The following is a 26,922-nucleotide window of genomic DNA, read 5'->3' as shown; positions in this document are numbered from 1 at the left end:
TGGGGGGGGGGCGTTCCTCTCATGCTTCAGTGATTTCCCATATAATCAACATTTTTTTCAACGAAATGCCCCCCCCCCCCCACCCGGGATCTGCCTATGGTTTACTATCAACGGCGGTCACTGCGGATATATTTCTGTATACTTGCATACATTTACTATGAATAACTGTATTTGTTATAATTTACTAAAATTCCAATGGTTATCTTTGGGGGGAGGGGGGGACTCTTTTCTATTCATGAAGTTCACTGATGTATATATAAAATATAAGCACCTTTGACTTTTGATACCTCTCCTGAAATTCTCTGTATAGTAATTAAAGTATATATGCATGTTCATAGAGTACAGAAAGTAGGTATACAAATCGGTATTTGGGAAATAGGGGGAGGGCAAAAAAAAAGTGCCCAGTCCTTAAGTACCTTTGACTTTTGTACCTCTCCTGAAATTTTCCAGTCAGTATATTTTTTTTACAGTTTAAATACGCTCTATTTCCCCGCGATTTCGCGGGTGTGTTCTAGTTTGAATAAAATTTCAAAGACTTAAATTTCCTACAATACAAACAATTCTTAGTTCTATTTTAGAACATGTAATTTAAACTTGTTGAAATGTAGCTAGTTTAACATTTGTCAAAGTAAGCTTTAAGAATTCCTTTTTTTTTTAAATTTAGATGTAGTATGCATGTCTCTAAACATAGTATGCCACGCGTAACAGTTTATAAGTAGGTGTTCTCATATATTAATTTGATACGGTGCATTTATTATGAATATAATTCAGACTTCATTTATGAGAGAAAATCTATAGAGCAGAGCATTATTTGTTTGTTTGTAGCTCTATTTTAGAACATGTAATTTAAACTTGTTGAAATAAAGTTAGTTTAAAATTGTCAAGTTAAGCTTTAAGAATGCCTTTTTTTATAATTTAGATTTATTATGCATGTCTCTATACATAGTATGCGACGCGTTTATAAGTAGGTCATCTCTTATATGCATTTGATACTATGCATTTATTATGGATATATTTCAGACTTCATTTATCAAAGGAAATCTATAATAGACCAGAATTTTTTTTTTTTTTTTTTTTTTGTATCAATTTAAAATGTAGATTCAAATATTCTTCAAACGATAAAGTAAAACTTCTTCAAAACTTATATATGATGGATAGTTCGGCATCCGCAAAAAAGAAGCCAAGGAAAGTGTTTATCTCTTCCTCACAAATATGTATTTCATTGATTCTCGATATTTATCATGTTTATAATTTTTCTAACAAGACGTTCTACCTCCATAAGCCTGCAAATGTCATGGCGGGTCACATATAAAGAACACGTCTTTTTGAAGGTTGTTCGAAAAGAAGTGGGGAATGTCTGTTTATCGTCTAAAAATCACAAGAGAAACAGATTCACCACCAAATCTCGTGCAATACGATATTTGTCTACTCTCAACAATACACCTTAATATCGCTATTACCCGGCTGACATGAGAATCTTTACCGCTTGAACTATTGACGTCATAATGCAATCACTTTTCCATTGTGGCGTCTGATATTTTACATTATGACGTCAAAATTTTACGGGAACCTGTGTGATGTCCAGTTATGGCGGAGAAATAGCGATAAGGTGAATTTAATTTTAAATATTCAAAACTCGTTTAGAATTTGAAATCTTACCTGTCGCGAATGGATAAATATCGCATCACTCTTTGTAGTGGTAGCATCGATAATTAACTGTCAGACTTCTCCTTCCTTATTTTAGATACACACATCCTATTTATAAATACATATATTTTAAATTACGAGTAAGTGTCCTCTTATCACGGCAATGCGTGCATTAAATATTATTGGTAAACTTCAATGATTTTTTTGTTGATTGCAGACATTTGCACTTTATATTAAATATTTACCACAAATGTGAATGCACTTACAAAATGGAAATTATTATCAAAACCGACAATTTACAACATGCTCATTTCATTTTCCTGGTAAAATTAGGGAAACACGTGCCATATACCTTTGTACTATTTTCTTATATAAAAATAAAAGTGAAAATAAAGTCAGTATTTGGAAAATAGACTACAGAACTCGTAAGTTCGTTTACAACAATATTTTATAACTGAGGTTAAATTGTTTAATAGATATAGTTTAGCATTGACATACTAAGAGTCTGAGTTATTTCCCTTTGGCGACCATGTTTAAGGGCAAACGGGTCGATTTTCTATTTTAACAAACAAAGTATGACATTGTTGTACAATCAAGTTTGACAGTTATATCACAGTTGAATCTGGTTGTTTTATTTATGTTTTTGCGTACATTGGCCTACAACATGACGACAAAGGGGAAAACACTAGCTAAACTTGAGTCAATTGAAATCTATCTATATGGTCCTATGTTATAATTGTTTTCGTGAGGTTGCTGTCAAATGTATTTTTTAGTCATACCCTTTACAGAATCAAAGATTATGATGATTCTAAAATGTAAATGATATCAAAATTGTTCGTTCAGTTAACGTTTCTGTTACAATGCAAAATTTTAAAACTTTTAAAAAACATGTATCTATAATATTAAAATTACGAGGTCCAATTTGTCAAGACAAGACAAGACAAGTTTATTAATACACTCAGGCACATATTGTGTTCAACAAGAGCAGCATTATGTAGTATACAAAATAATAAATTGCTCAATAAATATTACAAATAAAAAATAACGCAAACCTTTTATCACTACGGGTGAAAAAGAAGTTTTAAGTATCTGTGAAATAAGTTTAGGATAGTACTAGCGTAGAATTAATTTTTCAAGATAGATTATTGATAGAGTTCATGCGCTTCGCACTAATTTGTATAGGCCAGGCTTTAAATTACGTATCAGGTTCGTCAGAATTAATTCTATTCCGCTTCAGCATTTCCCGCAGATTTGGTATCGGACGATTCCATGAGTTAAAATCACTGGGTCGGGTCGAATTAATTAATTGACATTTATCCGATAATTTATCGGCTTCAAAAATTTGGCTGTTTCTGTTCGGTATTTTTCCTTGCGATCCATGTCTTTTGATACTCTGTCATCGTTTGTTTTGTACAATTCTCCTTCTATGAAAAGTTTGTCTCTTATCAAAACAGCTTTCTTTCGGTCTTTCTTTGCCTGCTTTAAAACAGGGTATAGGCTTTTCCTCTTCTTTTCAATTTTTACAGGAAATTGTGCGCGGACAGAAATATTTGTCCCCTTTAATTTGTGACAGTTCCTCATGACTAACTGTTTATCTTTCAAAGATACAAACTTAGTCATTATATTTTGTCTTTGCTTTCCGAAACGATGTACAAAAACGAAATTCATATTTTCAACGATTCCGAGTTTTTTGCGGATAAAATCCCTTACAATATTCTCTGTATCCTCATTTGGCTCGTGCTTTAATCCGGATATAATGATATTGTTAGTCATTGATCTCCATTGTTACTCTTCGACATCGCTCTCCATATTTGACAATCGGTCATTGACGCATTTTAGGGAGCTACCATTTGATTTTTATGGGGGGGGGGGGGGGGGGGCTAGGATGAAATTTGAAAAAAATAGGCAGGACAGGAGTTTTGAGTAAAAAAAAAGGCAGGATGACCATTTAGGTAAAAAAAAGTCAGGATAAACTAATAAAAAAAAAGGCAGGACCGAATAGAGTGAAAAATAAAAAGGCAGGACAGAGATTACAACTAAAAAAAAATGCAGGACAAAATTTTTCATCCTAGCCCCCCCCATAAAAATCAAATGGTATCTCCCTTATATCGAATGTGTTTTCTTTGTTATCTTTTGCTTCTTCTAGCAATGATATTTTCGACACATTTTCTTTGCAGCGATCTATAATTTTATGCACAACCGTACTCATTTGTTCTCCTTTTTCTTCGATCATTTTATTTCGGTTCAACACAATTTCGCACTTCTGTTCTACGTGTTCAATTCTTGTTATCATTGCGTCTAATTTCCCCTCAAATTGCGATATCCTTGAAACTTCCCGCTCAAGCTTTCCACATTTTGTCTGGAGATCTGCCACGACAGCAAGTACAGAGTTTAATATAGAGATAGTTTTTGTATCAAGTTCTTTGTATTCCGACATTATTATTCAAAATATATATATATAGAATAACCATACATTGTCTCGAAATATCAATGTTATTTGTACAAGGCTTAGAAACAGGTAGAAAGCGAGGCTGTGCCGAGCATTTCTACCTGTTTCGAGCCGAGTACAAATGACTTTGATATTTCGAGACAATGTATGATTATTCTGTATATACTGCAACTCTTATAACTGTTTTAAATGAACTATTTAGGGTAGAAACCATCGATTTTTAATTTGGAGAGGACGACGTTAAATTTCCGCGAACCTGTATGTTTTATTGACGTCATAAATAAAACTCTACGGAAACCCATTGTCAACGTCATAAACAAGGTGATATACGGTCAGTTACTGTATATCACATATGAATATACAGTCAATGCAGTTTGACTGCTCAAATAGCACAGCTGCAGTATATAATAAAGTTATTGTTGTTGCAATTGAACGCCGAGAGAACAATGGAGAACAATCAATCGCCACTAACAACCCGACGACGTTAGCAACATTAGCAAATCTCTTGTAGTAAACGAAATATTCAGAATATTTTTCATTATTGTCGTGAAATCTGTAAAGTTGTTGAAAAATTAATTTTACCGTTCGAATAAAATCCTTAAAATCTGTGACTCCAGTCCATTTGTTAAGTTTATATGCTGGCCTAGATCTTGCTAGTTAGAGTTTTTGCAGGAGCAAAAATACATGACTGTCCTTGTCAGTACTTTCGCCATCCATCAGCCGTCATCGGGTAAAAACGACAAATCAAAGAATTCAACTCTATATATAACTAATATAGGACAATGGTGTAATTACACCACTCCAGACCCTTTTGTTTTCAGCATAATTAATATTGCCAATAATTAACAAGTTCCGGGTCGAATCCGATACCGATACAAATAGTATATTCAGCTATTACCTTATCTGTACGTTCCGCATTTGACAGGCGCACCACCAAACGGTGTATTTAGGATTTTGCTATATACACGGGTATAATCAAAGGACTGACACTACTAAATTCAATCATTGTCAAATTGTTCCCTATTGTAGTTTTATTCAGCAATCAACAAGACTTTCTAAGATAACTAATATAGGACAATGCTGTTGATTAAAAGATACTCCATTCCTGGATAGCCAGGACCTTTTGTTTTCCAAATAATTAATATTTCCAATAACTGATAAGTTCCAGGTGGTCGGGTTTAAACAGAAAGATTTGAAAGCAGAGAAAACTGTGTATCTTATAATCGACATGACTTATCAGATGACAATACCAATTACTAAAATAAGGCTTAGGCATAGTTATATACTTTAATTCAGTCAGGGACCCGCGATATCACGGGTGTGTACTTGTGCAATATAAAATTCAAAATTCTTAAATAATGTTATAACAAAACGTAGGTTAAAAAGTTTGAAGTAATAAAATTTGACTATGTATGTTAAAAACTTAAAAGTAAAAAAAATCAGCACATTAAAACGTTGTTGGTCGTCAATAAAGAGCAGTAAACATTCTATGTGATAAAATTAAATTAGTATGTAAAAAATAAAATTCAAAAATGACAAGGTAACCACAATTTTATCATGACATTGTGACCCGTCAATCACCTGTCGAAAATTATTGAGCATACTTTCACGTTCAGTAATTGATCATTATTATATGGACATCTTTATCTTTTTATGTAGATTTTTAAAAATATATATATTATGCGAGATGCACGACGAATCATCTCCATGCTGAGAGGTCTACACGAGCTATGTTCGTGGTTATGCGACTGCTACATACACTTATAACATAATTTTTATGTTATTTCGGGGCCTTTTATAGCTGACTGTGCGGTATAGGCTTTGCTCATTGTTAAAGACCGTATGGTGACCTATAGTTGTTGATGTATATGTCATTTGGTCTCTTGTGAAGAGATGTCTCTTTGACAATCGCACCACATCTTCTTTTTTATATTAACACAAGCCATACGTATTCAAGCACCCATATAAAGACTGTTGGATGCTTACAATTAACCAACAATGAGTAGTTTATAGTCTTGATGCTGATCTTAAGACATGGCAAGCCGAAACGAGAGTAAACTTAAATGTAAAAAGATGTAACATTATTAATTGCGTTCTGATTCTAATTGTATAAAAAAAAACTTTCACTCTGTTCCAGAAAATATGTTTGTTGCTACTTGTCCGATCAGAAGACATCCATATTCAGTGTATTTTTATTATCCAAAACAATCTTATCATATGTAAATTTTGATATTTGTTATTATAGACTATCAAAAAAGCATATCCTTTTACAAGTTTTTCAAACATAAAAGTTAAAAAATTTTGAGAATAAATCATCTTTAAGCCGGCAAAAAGCTATTAACTATCCAATTCAAGGTTTTTAGGAAAGCTACTATTTGTCATATTACAAGCTTTTTTTTGAAAAGCTAATTATTTTCTAATTCCAAGCTTTATGGAAAGCATGGAACATGTAACATTGCAACTCACGACAGCCTACTATAATTATATATAATCAAAACGAAAGTCGACTACTTGAATCTAAATATATGATGTCATGTCGTATGACGTCAACAGAGATAATTTAAATGTCTGAATCGTCACCTTGATAGTTTTAGGCTCCCATAAGATATCTTTAAACAAACTAAATTTTATCTTAAAATTTTGTTCACATTTCCTTCGTCCGAATAAGAAATATAACGAAAGGATTTATGTACCATTTTCTCATTATATATAGCTTATCAATCAAAATTGTGTTATGAAACTTTAAAAATGCTTTGCACGCGTCTCCTGCAGTCCTACCATCTGGGGTTACAATGTAGTTACCCGTGTTAAGTTAAGAAAACTGAGAATTCAAAATCTAAGCAGCATCCGTCTGAAATTATATTTGCACAAAAGAGATTTTTTTACAAATTGCAGGCCTGATAGATTGGCATTTTATGTTTTTATGCCCATAAAGCATTATGTTTCCTGGTCTGTGTGTCCGTCCGTTCGTCTGTCTGTCCCGCTTCAGGTTGAAGTTTTTGGTCGAGGTAAATTTTGATGAAGTTGACGTTTAATCAACTTGAGACTTAGTACACGTGTTCCGTATGATATGATCTTTCCAAATTTAATGCTAAATTAGAGATTTCCCCCCATTTTCACGGTCCACTGAACATAGAAAATGATAGTGCGGATGGGGCATCCGTGTACTGGGGACACATTCTTGTTATATTCTACTATAGTAATTTGATATTCATGACGATCGTTTTGACAGTCATGTTTTCTTGACCATAGCCTCGCGTAGGAATCGGTCAAAATGGTACGGTTTGTAACAATCTGCTTGCAAACAATTTAACTTTAACTTTTCCCATGGGAACTACGAATATTCCCATGGGAAATGAACTTTTAATCAGCTGTGGCTACAACAGTGACAGCGGTGACATATTGGGACATATGGGGAAATTTATTTTTTTTTATTATCTATCACTTGTGCAAAAAATATTTTTAATATCTTGTAAACCGACAAAGTCGGATTTGCCAATTCTGGATAAATTTGCAAATTTGTTCCGCACAGTATTAATAATAAAACACCATCCGCACCTCCTACAATCAATTCCCTTGGGAATCAGACGTGGTAAAAATACCAAAGATTTAAAGATTCAAAATAGATGTTTATAAAATCAGGACGAAGAAAAATGCACAAACTACCATTTGTTAACATTGTAATACGCTGCTTCATTATAATTTATTTATATTTACAGTCAAAAGTAATCATTTTGTACTCAAACCAAATACCGAAAAATAAATTAGAATAACAAATTTTCATTTTATTTTAGTAATTTGTATCCAGATGGTAAGTTGTCTTTAACATTGATTGAACTTTTCAACTTACCGTCTTTAATAGAATTTTGCGGTTTAAACATTTATAACTTCAAAAATAGTATATCCCGACATCTGCGATTGTAATAACAAAAGCGACGCTAACCACAAAAGCATGTGACATACATGTAGAGAGGTTCACCTCTGTTGTAATCTGTGCTTTACCACTTGTAATCACATTTTCTAGACAATGTACATGTATGTTATCATAAAAGAATTTTAAGACTAAATTTGAAGTATGAACAATTTAAGAAATGTCTGTAATATTTTTTTCTGTCTATGAAAAAATAACATAAAAAAATTTAGTCTCACACTGAATAACCTGCCTTACTAGCAGTAATTTAAACATTTATTTCTTTTGAATACACAGTTATTACTTCAAATGCTATTCTAAATTCCATTTTAGGCGTAAATTATGAAAAAAAAACTTTGAAGACGTGGTCACGGTCACATTACAAAACTATCTCACAAAAAAATGAAGACGTGTCAGATTCAAAACTGAATTATTGAAATATCAAAAAATGTTTAAAATTTCTTACACATCTACCTCCATCTTGGTAATCAGACCTGTTACCTCACAAAATTTCAATAATTGTATTATTAATGCACCATGTCACAATATACACAATACAAGGGCTCAACTTTGATTTTTTTTAAGCGTTTGGATGATCATGGCGGCCATCTTCTAGAATATTCAAAGTGGCACAAGGATATGACACTGGTATCACTCGTTTTTTATAATTTTTTCAATCGGACTCTTTCTCATAATGGTATCTTTTACACTCACATGTAACCTATCAACTTGAACAAATTATGAAGCATAAATTTTCCTTTTTTTGGGAGGATGGGTAGAGAATAGGATATGTTTCACGCACAGAAAAAATCCTTTTCAAAATGACCATATATAAACCTTCTGCATTTGTATGCACCTGTTTTTATTCAGTAGCCTGTTATTCATTTTTTTCGTTTGTTAATGTTGTTCATAAGTGTTTTTTTTTTTCTAAATGGATTAGTATATTGATTTTCCTGTATGAATTGTTTTTACACTAGTCATTTGGGGGCACTTTATAGCTTGCTGTTCTGTGTGAGCCAAAACTCCATGTTGAAGGCGTACTTTGACCTATAACTGTTTACTTATTGTACATTTTTGACTTGGATGAAGTGTTCTCATTAGCACTTATACCACATCTTATTATCAATATTCAGTGAGTACAGTTGCATAATTGCTAACATCTACTTTATTTGACCTTTGGTGAATAGTTGTCTAATTGGCAAAAATACCACATCTTCCTTTTTTTATATCATGTGCAAAGGTTTGTTATTATAACTTTTTGAGAATTGGTTGCATCAGTAGCAATCTAAGATTGTATTTGCACATAAGAGTTATCTTATCTTAGCTTAACAGAATTTTTATAGAATTGCATTATTGATAAACTAAGATTTGCATACAACATTATATTGTTCATTATCGTTTTGACATTCAGATCTTTAAAGTATTTGCAGATTATTTGACCTAACATGTCGTTCAAATATTACATTATGACACGTGTGATTTCTTTATTAGGAAAACCATAATTGTAAAAAAAAAAAAGTGACCGTTAATTCATTCTAATTACATAATACATCATATCTGTGAAATTTAAAAAGCGGGAAAACCAGCATATGGACGTGCTTATTCATTACTTGACAAATGTACTCTTACAAAAGTACAAAAGTACAAATATCAAAGAGATATGCATACAGAAGGAATTGATTGATTGATTGATTTGTCTATCTGAATTTGCTTTCATTTATGAAACGAAGTTAATTTACTGATCGACTCCTGTGAATTAAGGTCAAGAAAAAAATAAAAATCGAATATTTATTTTAAAAGAATTTGAACAAGGTGAATCAACACCTGAAGTGGTTATCATGCGATTGGGTAATAGTGGGTGGATACCGAAAGGTTATTAATTTAAAAGGAAAGGAAGACATTTTTTTTTACTGGAAAACATTGCCTGATTATTATCTTTTCGTTTTTGGTTGTTTTTTTTTTCTTTCACTTTCTTTGTTCTTTTTTTTTTACATTTGATACTTAATATCTTATTTTTCGAAACATAAAGAAAAATTCATTCACCTCAGAAGCTAACAAAACCTTTAAATAGACTTATTAAGAAGGGATATAGTTACGATACTGTTGTCAGGTCATTAAAGACTGCATATTTTGGCGTTAATATTGATTCACTTATAGGGTCTTTGCATCGGAACTAGACACATTTATTATTAATAAACCAGTTGTTGGCATGACACGGGTTATGTTCTTCTCATATATGCTATGATGGTATGATACTAAACCCCTCACGGGGAGGATTGTGCCTGCATGATATTCATATGATGAAGACATAATTTTTTAATCAGTTTAATTGAAGTCTAGAGCTGGCATATCAGTTAACTGCTAGTAGTCTGATGTTATTTTTGTATTATTGTCATTTTGTTTATTTTCTTTGGTTACATCTATTGACATCAGACTCGGAGTTCTCTTGTACTGAATTTTAATGTGCGTATTGTTATGCGTTTACTTTTCTGCATTGGCTAGAGGTATAGGGGAGGGTTGAGATCTCACAAACATGTTTAACCCCGTCGCATTTTACGCCTGTCCCAAGTCAGGAGCCTCTGGCTTTTGTTAGTCTTGTATTATTTTAACTTTTAGTTTCTTGTGTACAATTTGGAGTTTAGTATGGCGTTCATTATCATTGAACTAGTATATATTTGTTTAGGGGCACGCCTCCGGGTGCGGGAATTTCTCGTTGCATTGATGACCTGTTGGTGACCTTCTGCTCTTGTCTGCTCTATGGTCGGGTTGTTGTCTCTTGGGCACATTCCCCATTTCCATTCTCAATTTTATTCAACGAGATTGATAATGCTGTTTCTCCAATGCCAGAAAAGGCAACGTTCATTTGTGTCTATTACTGTTTGTCACATCTTACAAATTTTAACTTGCAACTTTGAAGATAATTTGTACTGATGATGGATTTTTGGTATGCTATTTTATACCTAAGTCTACTCAAAAGTGTCAATAGTTAGTATAAAAATAAGGAGATGTGGTATAAACGCGAATGAAACAAATATCCACCAAAGTTCGAATAAAATGAATGAAAACAATTACAGACCTTCAATAATTAGGAAACTCCTTAACGTATAGTTGGCTTGAAAAGGCCCCGACATAAAAATTATGAACAATACAAATCAGAAAACAACGGAGCCCCTTAAGTGCCAAAGATGAAATTAAAAATATTTGTGCGCTCGACTTTAAATTTTGTGCACACAACTTTAAATCTTGAGCGCTCAACTTTTTAACTTGTGCGCACAACTTTAAATCTTGAGCGCACAACTTTTTAAAAAATGTGCGCACATTCTTTTTTAACCTGTGCGCACAACTTTTTTAATCTTGTGCGCACAACTTTTTTAATCTTGTGCACACAACTTTTAAACTTGTGCGCACAACTTTAAATCTTGTGTGCACAACTATTGTAAGCTTGTGCGCACAACTTTTTTTTACTTGTGCGCACAACTTTTTTTTACTTGTTCGCACAACTTTTTTAATCTTGTGCACACAACTTTAAAACTAGTGCGCACAAATTTTTTTCTTGTGCACACAACTTTTGTAATCTTGTGCGCACAACTTTAAAAACTTGTGCGCATAACTTTTTTAAACTTGTGCGCACAATTGTTTAAAACACCTTTAAATTTGAACGCACAATGTTTATAGTAGACTTGAACGTGTGACTGTTTAAACTGTCCACAAAACTATAAGTCATATATGTCTATAAACTTGCTTTTATTTGCTAATACTCAAGCAATGATGGACCTGACTTTTACGTGTATTATTTTGTGAATAAATCATAAGGATATACATATACTGCATTGTCTTGCATTGTTACAGTAGCTAATTCGAATAGTTAAGCTGTTATCAGAAGGACCATGTGAGCTAGTGAAATCAATAATCCCCTGTCATGTTTGATAATCAATGCCCAGTGATCTTTGGGTACCAGCATTTATGACGACAAAGCTTAGAAATGTGATCAATATACAAACTCTTTAAAAATATTCTCTAGAAATTAGAATTAACAAAGATAATGCAGTCATATCTTAAATGAAGCAAATGTAAAATATATAGGTCTTGCACAAGGTCATGTTTTCTCATTGGCAACCATACATCACCTTCTTTATATCTAATTGGAGAAAATATGGATCTATCCGATACTAAGTCAATGTTTGCCTGCTTTTATTTCATCGATGAAAATATCTAGATCTGGTAAACATCGAGTGCACAACAAACACAACTTCATATTAAGAAGAAATGTGTATTAGGGAGTTATAACGACAATGTAACATGATAAAATATCTAGTTGTTGTGAGCATGTGTTTTATACTTTGATGGTACTATGTTTATATGTTTGTAACAAAGTTGATCCTTATCGCCCCTTCTCCTCTACACAAATGTAGATATATCGAGTCATTGTTTAGGGGGTGGGATGAAAGTAAACTCATTGTTGTGCTTTGGTAATCCCATACAAATGAAATTTTATATTGTGTAGTCATTAAACCATTCCCTTCAGTAATGAAATCATATCATACCAATGAAATAACGCAACTAAATAATCATTTAAAACGACACATTGTGATCAGTAAATAAGCCTCAAAACGCTCTGGTAATCATGCAATCGTAACCCTAACATATATATAGTTCAAAAAAGTTGTGCGTACAAGATTTAAAGTTGTGCGCACAAGATTAAAAATTGTGCGCACAAGTTTAAAAAAGTTGTGCGCACAAGATTTAAAGTTGTGCGCACAAGATTAAAAGTTGTGCGCACAAGATTTAAAGTTGTGCGCACAAGATTAAAAGTTGTGCGCACAAGTTTAAAAGTTGTGCGCACAAGATTTAAAGTCGCGTATACAAATATTTTAATTTCATCTTTGGCACTTACGGGGTTCCGTAGAAAACTGGTTTATTTCTATCAACATTTTTGTTCTTGACAATTGTTATTGTAACTATCTGTATGATTGTGGTTTTTTAAGACTATAAATCTAGAATATTTTGACATTAAAACATATATATATATATATCAGAGCGCTTTGTACATCTTCAGAATATTAATCAAAAATGGAGAATTTGTCCAAGGGACACAGATCATAACCCCGCTTGCATATAACGTTAAAATGGGACACAATTCAAGAATGGTAAAAGTGGCGCCACCCAAATTGAGCTGGTCCTGGTTTGGTGGTAAAAAGTATTGTGTGTAATTTTCATAACATTTGGTTGAGGAAAACTTAAGCTAGATAAGGTATTCTGAAACGAAAAATTCAACAATAAATTTCAATTTTAAAAAGGCATACATGTAACTCAAGGGCGGTTAAAATGACGCCATCCAAACAAGATCGGTGTTTTGTGTTTATAAATATTGTGTATCAGTGTTATAAAATTTGGTAGAGTGTCACCAACGTTAGAGAATTGAAAACAATTCCGTGACAGACGAACAAGGCTGAAACATTATACAAACCCAGCTGCGATCGGGGCACAAAAAGGAATGCATTCTGTAGTTGGAAACAATTTGAGAACGACCATTTAACTTAAAAAAAGGGGGGATATGCCGGGAGTTTAATTCTTTTTATGCAAAATTGTTTATGATTTGCACAATATCAATTTCAAAAAAAATAGAATTGTATTTCATACAATAAGTTTGTATTTCATACAATAAGTTTAACAAAACATAGTGGTGAAGTCATGTTCAATTTAGGCTTTTAGAAATTTGTCGATTTTTCCATTGATAATGAAAAATAAGTGCAATATACGCAAAAACTATTCATGAGCAGTTTAATGCAATACATTTTTGATTACAGACACCCCCGTATTGTGCGTCACATCGAATTACAAAGTATTAAATCAAATACGCAAAAAAAAATAATGTATGTGAGTTTTAATGAATTCAGTTCATTTGCCGTCAATTGGATTATTTTTAAAAATTATATAAAAATCGAAGAATTCATGAATATTAAATTATTTTAGTGCAATTGTTAGATATGGCAATAATAACTTAAGAATCTACCATAAATTATAATTAATGTCAGCATTTAGTCCATTTGTGTGTGCATTGAAATATATAAATATACCAGATCCCCGATAAAATGGCGACCAAAGAATATATATATATAGATGTATGAATGTATTGTATCATAATCATATGAAGTATTGAGATTTGCATTTGTCGGACTTGTTTTGGTGAAAATTAGGTGCGTAATCAGTTTATTTATTATTAATTATGTATGATTTCTCGGAAAAAGTTTTACATTATATATTGATTGTCTTAGTATTTGATACATCGTGGGGAGAAAGAATATATTTGCATAATTTTGATCACTCCAAATAAGTTATTCTATAAGTATTGATATATTAACAAAATGTATGTACTGCTATTGTTTTGTTTGTTCCCCTAATCATAACCCAAATGTTACGACAATACAATGAACAATGATGAGAAACTTCCGCGGTTAAAATATCCTTGGTGGCATTTCCTTAAAATATTTTTGTTAGAATTTTTCAACGAGTTAAATAACTTCGTACATAAAACACCTTGTTTTATTGCACTTCCCTCCTATGTTAGTGTTTGTCATCTATTTTTTATTTATTCGTGTATTTATACAATCTCAAGAAATCATTTGACAGCATTCATACAACAGGTAGGAATCAACATTACTTTTATCTAGTTTTTTTTTAGTACCTAACATTTCATTTACTCACAATAGATAAACCCTAAATAAGAGAACTACCATTTGATTTTAAGGAGGGCTAGGATGAACAATTTTGTCATTTATTTATTCTGTAGTTATAATCTCTGTCCTTTATTATTCAATCTATTTGGTCCTAACCCTCCCCCTTTAAAACTCAAATGGTAGCTCCTAAAATATCTTATTCCTTATAATTTTGTCTGAATTTTGGATCCTCATTTAACTTTTTTGATTCGAGCGTCAGTGATGAGTCTTTTGTAGACAAAACGCGGAGCTGGCTTACAAAATTTAAAGTCTGGTATCTTATGATGAGTTTTTTAATGGTATTATAATATAATTTCTCCTTATAAACGACCCTAACATATGTGATGATGATGATGTGCTTAAAAGCATTAATGTTCCATTTCTGTAATAAACGACCCAGACTTATGGGATGGTGATAATGTGCTTTTAACAACATTGATATTCAATTTCTCTTATCTAGTTACAATTTCAAGATTTGTAACAAGTATGTTCATTCCAATATAGATTCCACCACGGAGAGGTTTTAATTAGTAGCATTAAAATACAATTTCTCGTATGGATCAAAGGTATTTTGTACACGTACCTACCACAATCAATATTCAATTTCTTGATCTCATTTCCATATGTCTGCAGTGTTTCCTCGAATACAAAGAAAATTCTAATCATTATTGTTTTTTTTTTTTTACAATAAAAGGACCTATTATCATCGACGTCTTGGGCAATGCATGACTCGTTTGTTTTCTTTCGGTGTTCAATAAATTCATATATAGCTAAATCTTATCTATAAATTTTTATCCAAGACTTCCAAGAATGGGGTTTGATTTGATTTCAATCTTACAAAAGCAACTACAAAATGTACAACCAAGATGCTTTAATACCATACTGAAAGTCGTTCGTTTATGCCTTAAAACATCAGCCATAATTTAATGTTTTAAAATATTGTGATGTTTTCTGCAAAAGCAAATATCAATACGCTTACTGAAAGCTTTTTTGTTCTTTAATTTCGTGGCTGTTGTTCTTTTTTGTGCTGTTCTTTTTTTTTTTTTTTTTTTTTTATATTTAGTTATTTTTTTTTTATTTTTTTTTTTTTTTTTTTATTTTTTTTTTTTTTTTGCTGCTATCAAAGTATTTCTTAATGGCTACGACAAAACGACAGATGTATAACAGCTGTCGAACGGATGCCGAACATTTTTCCATTCTAGTTGGACTCCTGTTGTTTTAGTTTTGTGAGGTGTTTTATGGACTGTCTTGTGTCTTTTCGATTATTTGTTGTCATGATATTTATCAATCCTGTTTTCGCCTTGTAGTTTTTGATAGACACCCAGGTATTTTCTACTCTTTTTTTAAAATTTGTAAGAGAAAAAAACGTTTCCATTAAAAAGGAAATTTCAAGTACTGTAGTAAAAGGTGACAACTAAAGCCTAATTAATTCATAAAAAGTTTCTATAATTCCAAGACTTCCGTAGCTAACTTAAATAGACTACTTCCTCACAATATACAACAGCATGAAGCAAGATTACTTGGGACATGTCCAAAACTGTGTTCCTGGAAAGTTGAAAAACGTCAGCTAAAAACAAGAACAACATTTTTTTTTTAAACTACGCACAATGAAATCGTTGTCAGCACTTTTAAAAATCATATTTCAAGAGGAGTTTTAAAAGTTTATAATTTGAATAAATTTCATGCGTATATATTATTGATTATTTATACAAAAATTATATAAAAAAGACATGACTCAAATTTAGATGTTTTAAAATTAAAAATTCATAGAGAATAGCAAGTGAGTTTATATTTAATGCTTTGATTTGAATTGATCAAATTACATGTTCGAGTTAAATAAATGAGCAAATTTGTACATATTATATCAAAGTGATCTGAGATTAATAGTTTATTGTGTGAGATCACTACTCAGTCACAATTGCGGGATCAGTGACAAGTTTTCCATTGTTTCGGAAGGTTATAATTTACACTGGACTTAACCCAGGGACAATTAGAAAGGAACACTAACAGGAGATCAACCTTTCAGAAATTTATTTTGAATGAAGACTTCATATACGTAGTTTGTAACTTTTCATTTCGGAAGAAGAAACGACAGTCTTTTGTAAGTTTGAAAAATGTTTTTCTTATTCTTGGTCAAATTGATATCCCGTTTGACAATGTGTATGGATGCATTATTTTACGAACCCTGTCGTATAACTTTTTATCTTGACGAAACTGTAGAGTTTTTTGTTACCCTATCTGTAAAGAACGACCATTTAACTTCAGAAGGGGAGGGGAGGGGACGGGGTGGTTGGTTATGTTTTTTTACTAAAAAAAAAAATATTCCGATCCTCAAATTAAAAAAAAAAACATCTGGTCAAGAATATAATATACATACCTTATGGTGTTAAGTTTTGAAGAAGAAAAGATTGGAGTTAAACGTTTGCTTCATAAGTTCAGCTTCTGTCAGACGGTGTATTTATGTTAATTTATACTATTTGGCTGATATTTTCATTCATGTACCCTTTCAAAATATATGATATACTTGTGAAACATTTTTTAAATGATTGTTACACAAAAACTACGATTTTTGTCCAGATGTAGAACATAATGAAAGTCAGTAGTTTCTCTAAAAGGTAAATAACCTAAGCAATGTATACTTTGATCAGATGGTGGATTTTTATTGCAATGTCACGAGAAAATAATTTATCAAGAAAAAAAAACAACTAATGTTATAAAGGTTAAATATGATAGACCGCTTTACAAATACCACTTCGTGTTTTCCTAATCATTCAAACACACCCGATTGCGAATCTAAACCAAGGCACTGCCCGGAACATCAAAGCAGAAAGTCTAATAGACTATTTGTCAATCTGTCATTGACCATGGCATACAAGTTGCTTCCCAAAGAAAAAAATATCTGTGCAAAGAAAATCCTTTTAATTACAATGAATTCTTTGTTAAGCTAACAGTTTTTGATATTAACAGTTATTTGTCAATAGCAATAGGTTGAAACGCCAATAAATCACTTGCATCTGTAATATCAGGACCAAATCGGAAAATGGCAAAGGTGTCGGACCACCATTTCACTCACTCCAATTTAGAACATATATACGTAGAAGTAGCCATTTCCTGACAAACACAGACAAGTTTTGATGTCATTGTTAATTTTATTTACACTAACCAGCAAGTTTGCATAAATGAAACTTTTTGTGAAAGACCATAACAATTTTGAGCCAAAATTTACTTGTCAATTACTGTGATATTCTTATTTTTAGTTGGATACAAATTTTCGTGGATTTCGTTTGTTTAGGTGAAACATGAAATTAAAAGTAACGAATGACAAATTTCCTATATGCTCTAATGCAGTCTTCGGCAAAACCATGAAATTAAATGTCAACGAACATGATAGTTTTCCTTAATCCACGAAAATTGGTGCCCACGAAAAAACTTGAGCCTACATAAGTTTTTATTAAAATTGAGGATTAATGCGCTTCATAGTATACTTAACAACGATTTTCGCAAAAAACGATTTTTTTTTCTAGTAGTAGTTGTATTCTGAATGTTGAAATTTCATCACAAAAACATTGGTTGAAAATTGTCATGTAGAAAGATATGCCTGTTTTCTACGAATAATTTAGAAAGCTGTGAAAAGTTAAAAAAAAAAAAACGTTTAAAAGATCAAAGAGATATTGGTTTAGTGGTCTGACTTCTTAAAAGAGGGACGAAAGATACCAAAGGGACAGTCAAACTCATAAATCTAAAACAAACTGACAACGCCATGGCTAAAAATAAAAAAGACAAACAGAAAAAACAATAGTACACACGACACAACATAGAAAACTAAAGAACAAACAACACGAACCCCACCAAAAACCAGGGGTGATCTCAGGTGCTCCGGAAGGGTAAGCAGATCCTGCTCCACATGTGGCACCCGTCGTGTTGCTTAAGTGATTACAAATCCGGTAAATAGTCTAATTCGGTAGGTCATATTCATGAAAGGGAAGGGGATTGTAGTTACGACGTAAGGAACATATCCGATATCATTTGTGAAACGGTTATTCCATAACGGTCAACCAACTCGTGATGGCGTCCGTAAAATATACGAAGGGATGATTTCAACTTCACCATTTGGAACTCTTGGTTTAATAGCTTCCTTGTGAGCAGCAAACCTCTATCAAGAAAATCATGATAGGAAATGCAAGCACGGGAATATCGTATCAATTGGGAGATATATACCCCGTATGCAGGTGCTGCTGGAATGTTGCTACTTAGAAATGGAAAGTTCACAATTGGAAAGCTGAAATCATCTCTTTTGTCGTAAAGTTTTGTTTTCAACCGACCCTCATTGTCAATTTCTAGATGTAAGTCAAGATATGAAGCCGACTTAACTGTATCTGTAGTATCCTTTATCTCTAGTTCGATTGGATAGATGCGTTCCACATAGTCACCAAATTTTGAATTGTTTAGTGAAAGAACATCATCTATATAGCGGAAAGTAGAGTTAAAGGATATTGCTAACTTCTTATCTTTCTTCCTAAGAAGTTCCTGCATGAAGTCAGCCTCATAATAATAAAGAAACAAGTCGGCGAGTAGAGGGGCACAGTTTGTTCCCATTGGAATGCCGACAGTCTGTTGAAAAACACGTCCTCCGAACGTAACAAATATGTTGTCAATCAAGAAATCAAGCATCTTGATAATATCAGTTTCAGCTAACAAGCAGAAAAAAAATCATCTACCGCACACTTGATAATGGACAAGGCTTTAGTGTTTTAAAGTTGAAATCGTTAATACTTGCAGTTTCTTTAACGAATAGTCATGAAATTTGGTCACAAACGAAAATAAGACCAAGTCAAGTAAGTACATTAATTACATTTTTACTTACTACTACTGGGAAACATTGTGTAATAATAGACTAAAGGGGATAAAATTGGCTTAGTGTTCTGACATCCCAATAGACTATAATAATTGTAGATATGCACCAGATTTTGATGTTCCGTATGAAATTAGGTAGTTTGTTGTCACATATACCTAGAATTTTTTGCGCATTGCAGGGTTATGAAATTATAGATTTAAGATTTGTATTATAAGACTTACATGACTATCATCAGACTTAAAATGGCTATTATACGACTTAAAATTGATATTATATACCATAAAATAGCTTGAAATTATTGCCATGTTAATGGATAATCAACGGAATAAAATTAAACACGATATAAAATTTTAAGCGGTTGGCTGAACGTTTACCCTTTCCGTCTCTCAAAGTCAACTCGGATATTAATATTAACTAATTTAAATTTGTAATGCATAAAAGGTATATATGAAAATGAGACAGCCAGCTTCGCTGATGATTAAAAAACGCCTTCTAGAAATTATCATTCGGTCGTTATCAAAACACTCTCTTATACTGATAGTATGATGAAAAGTCTGATTTCAAATGACATTTTATATAATAACTAAGTTAGCTTAATGATTAAAAAAAAAAGAAAAATCACCAGGAACATAAATTGAAAGTTGTCATTAGATTTAGTCCATATATCTAATTTACCTGACTTAGCATGTTACGTAACAATTAGGACACAGTGTCCACAAATAGAAATAATTAGTAATACTGAATATAATTTATAAGCTTCAGACGTTTCCTCATTCCTTTCCTCTTACCATCGTTCCAGATAACATCTATACTGGAGAGAAAGAATAAAACAAATACAAACATTATTCAATGTTTACATTTTATATAACTCTATGTTTTTATTCCGGGACTGTATCATTGAGTTTGTAAACAACATTTTCGGACGTTTAACGAGTCTGACTTGTCATGTTTTGTTTTATTTTAAGAAAATAAATCCAGGATACTATTAACTGTTTATGTACAAGATATATTGCCAATTTCACCGTTTATGAACTTTGGACACATAACAAGAGAAAAGTACAACGGTGACGGATCGTTTCTTGTATATTATGGTATTTTTTAACATGACAAATTGAAACTATCTGTTGTACCGGACGTAGCTAACAAGCAGAAAAAAAAAATCATCTACCGCACACTTGATAATGGACAAGGCTTTAGTGTTTTAAAGTTGAAATCGTTAATACTTGCAGTTTCTTTAACGAATAGTCATGAAATTTGGTCACAAACGAAAATAAGACCAAGTCAAGTAAGTACATTAATTACATTTTTACTTACTACTACTGGGAAACATTGTGTACTGATAACAATTTTTAACTATATGTGTTTATTTCGTAAAATTGTTTTCGAATCAAGATATCATCCTTCGAAAGACTTTCATTTTAATATTGCATTAATAATCAATAGTACTTAATAAGAATTCTATTTTATATCCTTTGTAAGCCATCATATAAACAGTGATATTTATAAACAATTATGGTAAAATTCTGAAATGCATAAAGGAATCATTTTTTTAAATATTGTAACGTGTAACTACATGACCCTTTAATCTTTTATGACGCAACGTTTGTTACAGTAGACAATCGCCCGATATGTATATATCATTGTATCTGTATATATTCGCGAGAGATCTTTCCAAGAAAAAGTAAGTATAGGCCGTTAATGTTTTCGTATTCTTTAATTTACGTAGCATGATTTTATAGCTGTCTACACGGTATGGGTTTCTCATTGTTAAAGGCCGTTCGGTTGCTATAAATGCTTACTTTGAACTTTGGTGGATAGTTGTTTCATTGGCAATCATACAAGTTCATGCAAAAAATGAAATAATTTGTAGTAAGGCAATAAAACGATTATGGGAAACACCGTCCATAGTGTCTTTGATCATGTAAATTATTTCATAAAAAAAGGTATCATAAAAATAATACATTTCACATGTGTATTTCAATAAATGCCATCGTTAGCTAATTATCATCTACTCAAGCTAAAAAAAAATATTTCTTTATTAATTTCGTCTATAATATTCCCACTGTAAAGACCACACAGAAATGTAGATATGTACAAACTTTTGAATATTTTATTTTTTTTCATTGATTCGGAACTTATGTTGCAGTCAAAATTAAACTTGGAAGAATTGAATATACATGTAGCTGTTTTGACTTACGGAACAGATCATTGTCACTCAACGAGGGGGTACAGCGAGGATTTGGAAATGTTGATGTCCGTCCATTCGACATGCATGTACATGTATCGGTTTCCAAAATCAGTATCGATCACTTGTTATGGAGTTTTTGAAAATCAATGTACATTATATGCGTAAAATGCATTATAAGCGCTTTCAAGTCAACATTTATCTACTAGATTAAAATGAATTTGCACTAAAGGCTAACGACTGATTTTTTTTTTTACAAAAGTATCATATCTTTGAAAATGTTACGAAGCAAACATAATGCCTCTTTTGCCTACATTTTATCATCCGAGTGCAATTCAATTTGTGTCAATGTAGGTATTAATAATATCTTGGATGAGTTCGAAAATCCGGGTTAATCGACTATGCAAAAGTTATGCCTTTTAGACATGTTAATCATATTCATACACGGCAGTACTGCGGCTGTCACGCACTCGTTTATCTTCAGTCTTTTGTGAAAGTTTTTATCAAAAATTAGTCCCAGCAATATCTAGCTAAAATACTATAATCATTATCATTGGCGGTTGAATTTGTTTGGGGAGTAATTCCATTTGAAATGTAAATAACATACAATCCTACATTCAATGGAAAGGTGTTAGCGCCTACATTTTCCATCGAAATTTTATGAAATGCATACCAAAGGTTTATATGATCTAGATCTAAAACAAATTTGGACATTGAATATTAACGCCAAACACTTTTTAACAGGTGATGCTCTTTTGAAATGCGAAATTCCAGTATATCTGCTGGTGGTCTTTTTATTATTTGCAGCGTTTTTTTAATGTGTTTAATTTAAAGGGATATGAAAACCGACGCATAAAAGGTTGTTTTGTAAGGATGAGTCACTGATATTTATGGACTAAAGTTAACCATTGTTTAAAAGGTTTCATTATCTAAAAAAAGATTAAAGTCATAACTTTGTTGTACTGTTACATGCAGGTTACATGCAGATTTTTGCATATAATGTGGCTATATCTTTTATGCATAAAATGATAGATAGTGGATGGGGCCGTATCACAACTTTTCCTTTTATAAACGATGCCTTCTGTTGAGCAACCTTGTCATCTGCGAAACAGGAGATATTATTGTGCAGCACAATAATATTTCCTATTTCGTAGATGACTAGGTTATAACATTGTGATACTGTTAAATTAACATAAGACTGAGAGACTTTTCCAATTTGGTCATATAATTCTTTGATTTTTAGGAGTACATCTCGTTACGCATTTGAACCCCTTATATCATCCACAGTATGTGTCTGATTGCTTGTTAAACTATAATGACAGACAGCATCTGGAACAGGTAGACTCAGTTTCCGTCTTTTTTTGGTTTTCTACAAATACAAATTCATAAAAGTCTATCAAATTTATCTTAATTTCATAGTATCACAGAATGTGTCTTCATCAGATTTTGCCAATAAAAATATGATGACGATTTTTTTTTCAAATTGTAATTAAATGGTTGAGCAATCTTGAAAGTATGATTGTTTTTCCTTTTCATCGTTACAAATCCATTAGTTTTGGGGTTTTGGTTTTGAATATACGAGTGATAGTGAGGGAAAATGACCCTGACTCTGAATTAATTCAATTTGGGACTACATAAATTCATAGCTGAATATTCGGTATAGATTTTTCTCATTATTGAAGACCGTACGGTGACCTACAGTTGTAAACTTCTATGTCATTGTCATCTGATCTCTTGTCTTTTTGACGATCATACCACATCATTTTATTTTTCATATACACAGTATATCTATAGCTCAAGACATTAACAGATGTAAAAATAAAATGCAATACTTCATATAATTTTCATACAGATATATATAGTTGTCAAAATTTACGCTTTACCTATATAAATAATGCGTTATCATGTGAATATATACTATGTATGTAATACTTATAATTAATGAGAACAGGAAAGAATTTATCATATTAGTTCATACGGTCATACATATTACACAAAAAGTGAAATAATGAATTACCAAAAGACTTGAAAGATGCTTTATGTTTCAGGAACAAGATGACTAGTTGATTTTTTTTCAATTAATGAGTAGCTGCAAATGTGAACTTTTCCTCTAGTTTTCGGTCATTCATTTTCCCTGCAAGTTATAATAATATATCTTAACTCAAAATCCAAAGATTCCAAATTAGCAAAGTTTTATAATATGAACTTGTCTTAAATTCAATTAAATACAGTTTTATAAATCTTAAATAATGGTTCATTTTGATAGATTTCCACTTTCATACTTCGTACGAGTTTGACGATGTACAATGTTTTCATTTGTAAAATATATTTCACCTTCACAGTATATTTTGACCACTCGATACATTTAAATGTAACTCATAGTTTGCCTGACTACTGCGAAGCAAAATCCGAACATACCAAAAAAAGCGTAAAAAAAAAATGAAAATTAAAAAAAATAATCAAATAGATGAAGCACTACCACAGCAATTGTTAATATTGAATAAATCCTTTAACTCACTCGATTTGTTTAATTAACGACCATGTAGAATTGAAAATCAGAGGGAAGCCTTCAGTTTTCCTGTGGTCAGAGCAGTAAACTTCATAAAAAATAAATCATGAATCATGAATTATTTTTGCTCAGATTAGTCAGAACTGTTTGTTGCAACATTTTCTATTGGTGTTAAAGTCTTATAGTTAAAGTTTATGGTACAATATGTACCAGCCTCCATTACTATACGCGATGCCCCTTTCTTCTGTCTCTGTTCTTGTTAGAAAATTTCAGTCTAATTCAACAAGTAAAAAGGTGTTTATAAATGAAAATGTATTATGTGTCTACTTCGAAATCATATATTTTTTTCTTAGTCATTTTTTTGATTTTCACGATTCAAATTGGCTTTTAGTGTATATTCTGCAATTGGTAAATTGATAACGGAATTATGTTGATGTACATAATTTAATTTTGTATCATATGCAAATTGATGGTTTATACTTTCCCGTAATAATAAACATCAGTTTGTCAGATGACCATCGGACGATATTTTGCACTAATGAACATATGTTTTCACCATGTGAACATATATCCGTGTTGTAATAATGACCTATATGTGTGTGTTCCAAATACGATTAGTTAAACAAAGATGTAATATCACAAATACTCTGTGCATCGATATAAATCAAAAGTAAGTTTTTTTAAGACGTAAAAAATTAATGATTGTGGTTGAGGTTAGAGTAAAAAATCTTATCATTCAACGAAAAAATTCAAATTAAGAAATACATTTATCAAAGATGTTATGTATCACAAAAGAAACATATTTGTTTTAAATTAGCATAAACCTTAAATCGAACAATATGACCTAATTATAAATAGCACATGTACCTACGTACAAAAAAAGGCGCAGATTGCTTATATTTTGAGTTACACTTACAAGTTCGCGATTTCTTTTGATAAAATTGTTAAAATAAAAAAAAATGCCAATGACGTGATCTTCGTTAAAGAGAATACTAAAATTATAGTAAACTTTAATGTACCATATCGGTTAGTTGAATATGTTTCATTGTTGTAAATTATTGTAAAACCAAAAATGTTTGTACACGGTTGCCAACTAAACTCTATACATGCAAATAATTTAACATTTAACATAAAGAAAAGCATTTTTGTACAACTCTCTGCATACAAATAATTTAACATAAAGAAAGCGATAGTACAAGGTTACCCACTAAGCTCTGTAATATATGAGGTTAATTATTGTCTGCATCAACGATGCTAAATCATAATAAATAATTTAATGACGAAAAAGATTTGTTCGAATGTAAATTGTAAACAACGATTGATAAATTATGACAAGTTAGCTTTATTTTTTGCATCGAAAATGAATTACTTCAACACGTGATAAATGTATCAATTCTGATGAAATCAGTGTATTGCAAGTCATTTAAAAAAAACTGTTCCATCACAAACCAGGCTAATTGTATGTTTATTTTTTTTTTTTTTTTATTGCGTGTTGAAGCAGTGAGTTCATTATATTTGGGTTATGAAAAAACGCAGAAATCAAATATAAAAACGAAATCAAATTTAAAAACGATCATAGTATACATTTTGTTAAGTAAGTATATTTTTGTTATATTAGCTTGACATCGTTGAACTATATTCTGCATACTACTTGCCTGTTTATCGAAAATTGGCAGTGAATTCTGATATTTTTGGCAAACCATGAACTCATGGTATATTGTTAAAAGCACACAAACGAAAAACAACTTTAAAATTGAAGTAATCTAATTTTACTCTAAGAAAATAATAATTATAGTGTGTAGATGGATAACGAACAAAAACTAATTTAAATATTCTAGTGCACGCTCACACTCAGAGTATGTAAGTTTTTAGATTTTAATTTACGTTTTGTAATATTGTATAATGTCTATGTTCTTCTGTGTACCTTTGTGTTTACAGCAGTTTATCAGTATATAATTTAGACTCGTATACATATATCAAAGATTGAAGACTTAAGTTGTCATACTATTTCTTTTTGATTCAAATTATATTGAAGCTAATACATGGTATTTACTTTTTTGTCGAGCCTGCAACTTTTGTTGCAGAAAGCTCGACATTGGGATAGTGATCCGGCGGCGGCTACGGCGGCGGCGGCGTTAGCTAACTTCTTAAAAGCTTTATATTTTAGAAGGTGGAAGACCTGGATGCTTCATACTTTGTATATAGATGCCTCATGTTACAAAGTTTCCGTCAGTCACATGTCCAATGTCCTTGACCTCATTTTCATGGTTCAGTGACCACTTGAAAAAAAAGTTCAAATTTTTTGTAATGTTGAATTCTCTCTTATTATAAGTAATAGGATAACTATATTTGATATGTGCGTACCTTGCAAGGTTCTCATGTCTGTCAGACAGTTTTCACTTGACCTCGACCTCATTTCATGGATCAGTGAACAAGGTTAAGTTTTGGTGGTCAAGTCCATATCTCAGATACTATAAGCAATAGGGCTAGTATATTCAGTGTATGGAAGGACTGTAAGGTGTACATGTCCAACTGGCAGGTGTCATCTGACCTTGACCTCATTTTCATGGTTCAGTGGTTATAGTTAAATTTTTGTGTTTTGGTCTGTTTTTCTCATACTATATGCAATAGGTCTACTATATTTGTTGTAT

General features: G+C 31.7%; 1 protein-coding gene across 4 annotated transcripts in view; it reads left to right on the top strand.

The window, feature by feature from the left end:
* LOC143080252 (uncharacterized) overlaps positions 1 to 26,922 on the top strand; it is a 55,880-nt gene that overhangs the window by 8,320 nt on the left and 20,638 nt on the right. The window contains exon 2 of one of the 4 annotated variants that reach the window (XM_076255993.1): positions 7,891 to 7,907. The exons of 1 other annotated variant lie outside the window; for it this stretch is intronic. Coding sequence is in view for 1 of the 3 variants with exons in the window: in XM_076255989.1 (XP_076112104.1) it covers position 20,862 (1 nt within the window). In the remaining 2 variants the exon portion in view is untranslated. Of the gene's footprint in view, positions 1 to 7,890; positions 7,908 to 16,643; positions 16,824 to 20,641; positions 20,863 to 26,922 lie in introns of those variants that run through there. 2 more of the 4 variants (XM_076255991.1, XM_076255989.1) reach the window with 2 other exon arrangements.

The sequence above is a fragment of the Mytilus galloprovincialis genome, chromosome 6 (assembly GCF_965363235.1).
Source record: "Mytilus galloprovincialis chromosome 6, xbMytGall1.hap1.1, whole genome shotgun sequence".
Classification (NCBI taxonomy): domain Eukaryota; kingdom Metazoa; phylum Mollusca; class Bivalvia; order Mytilida; family Mytilidae; genus Mytilus; species Mytilus galloprovincialis.
This window is presented reverse-complemented; position numbering and strand designations above follow the sequence as displayed.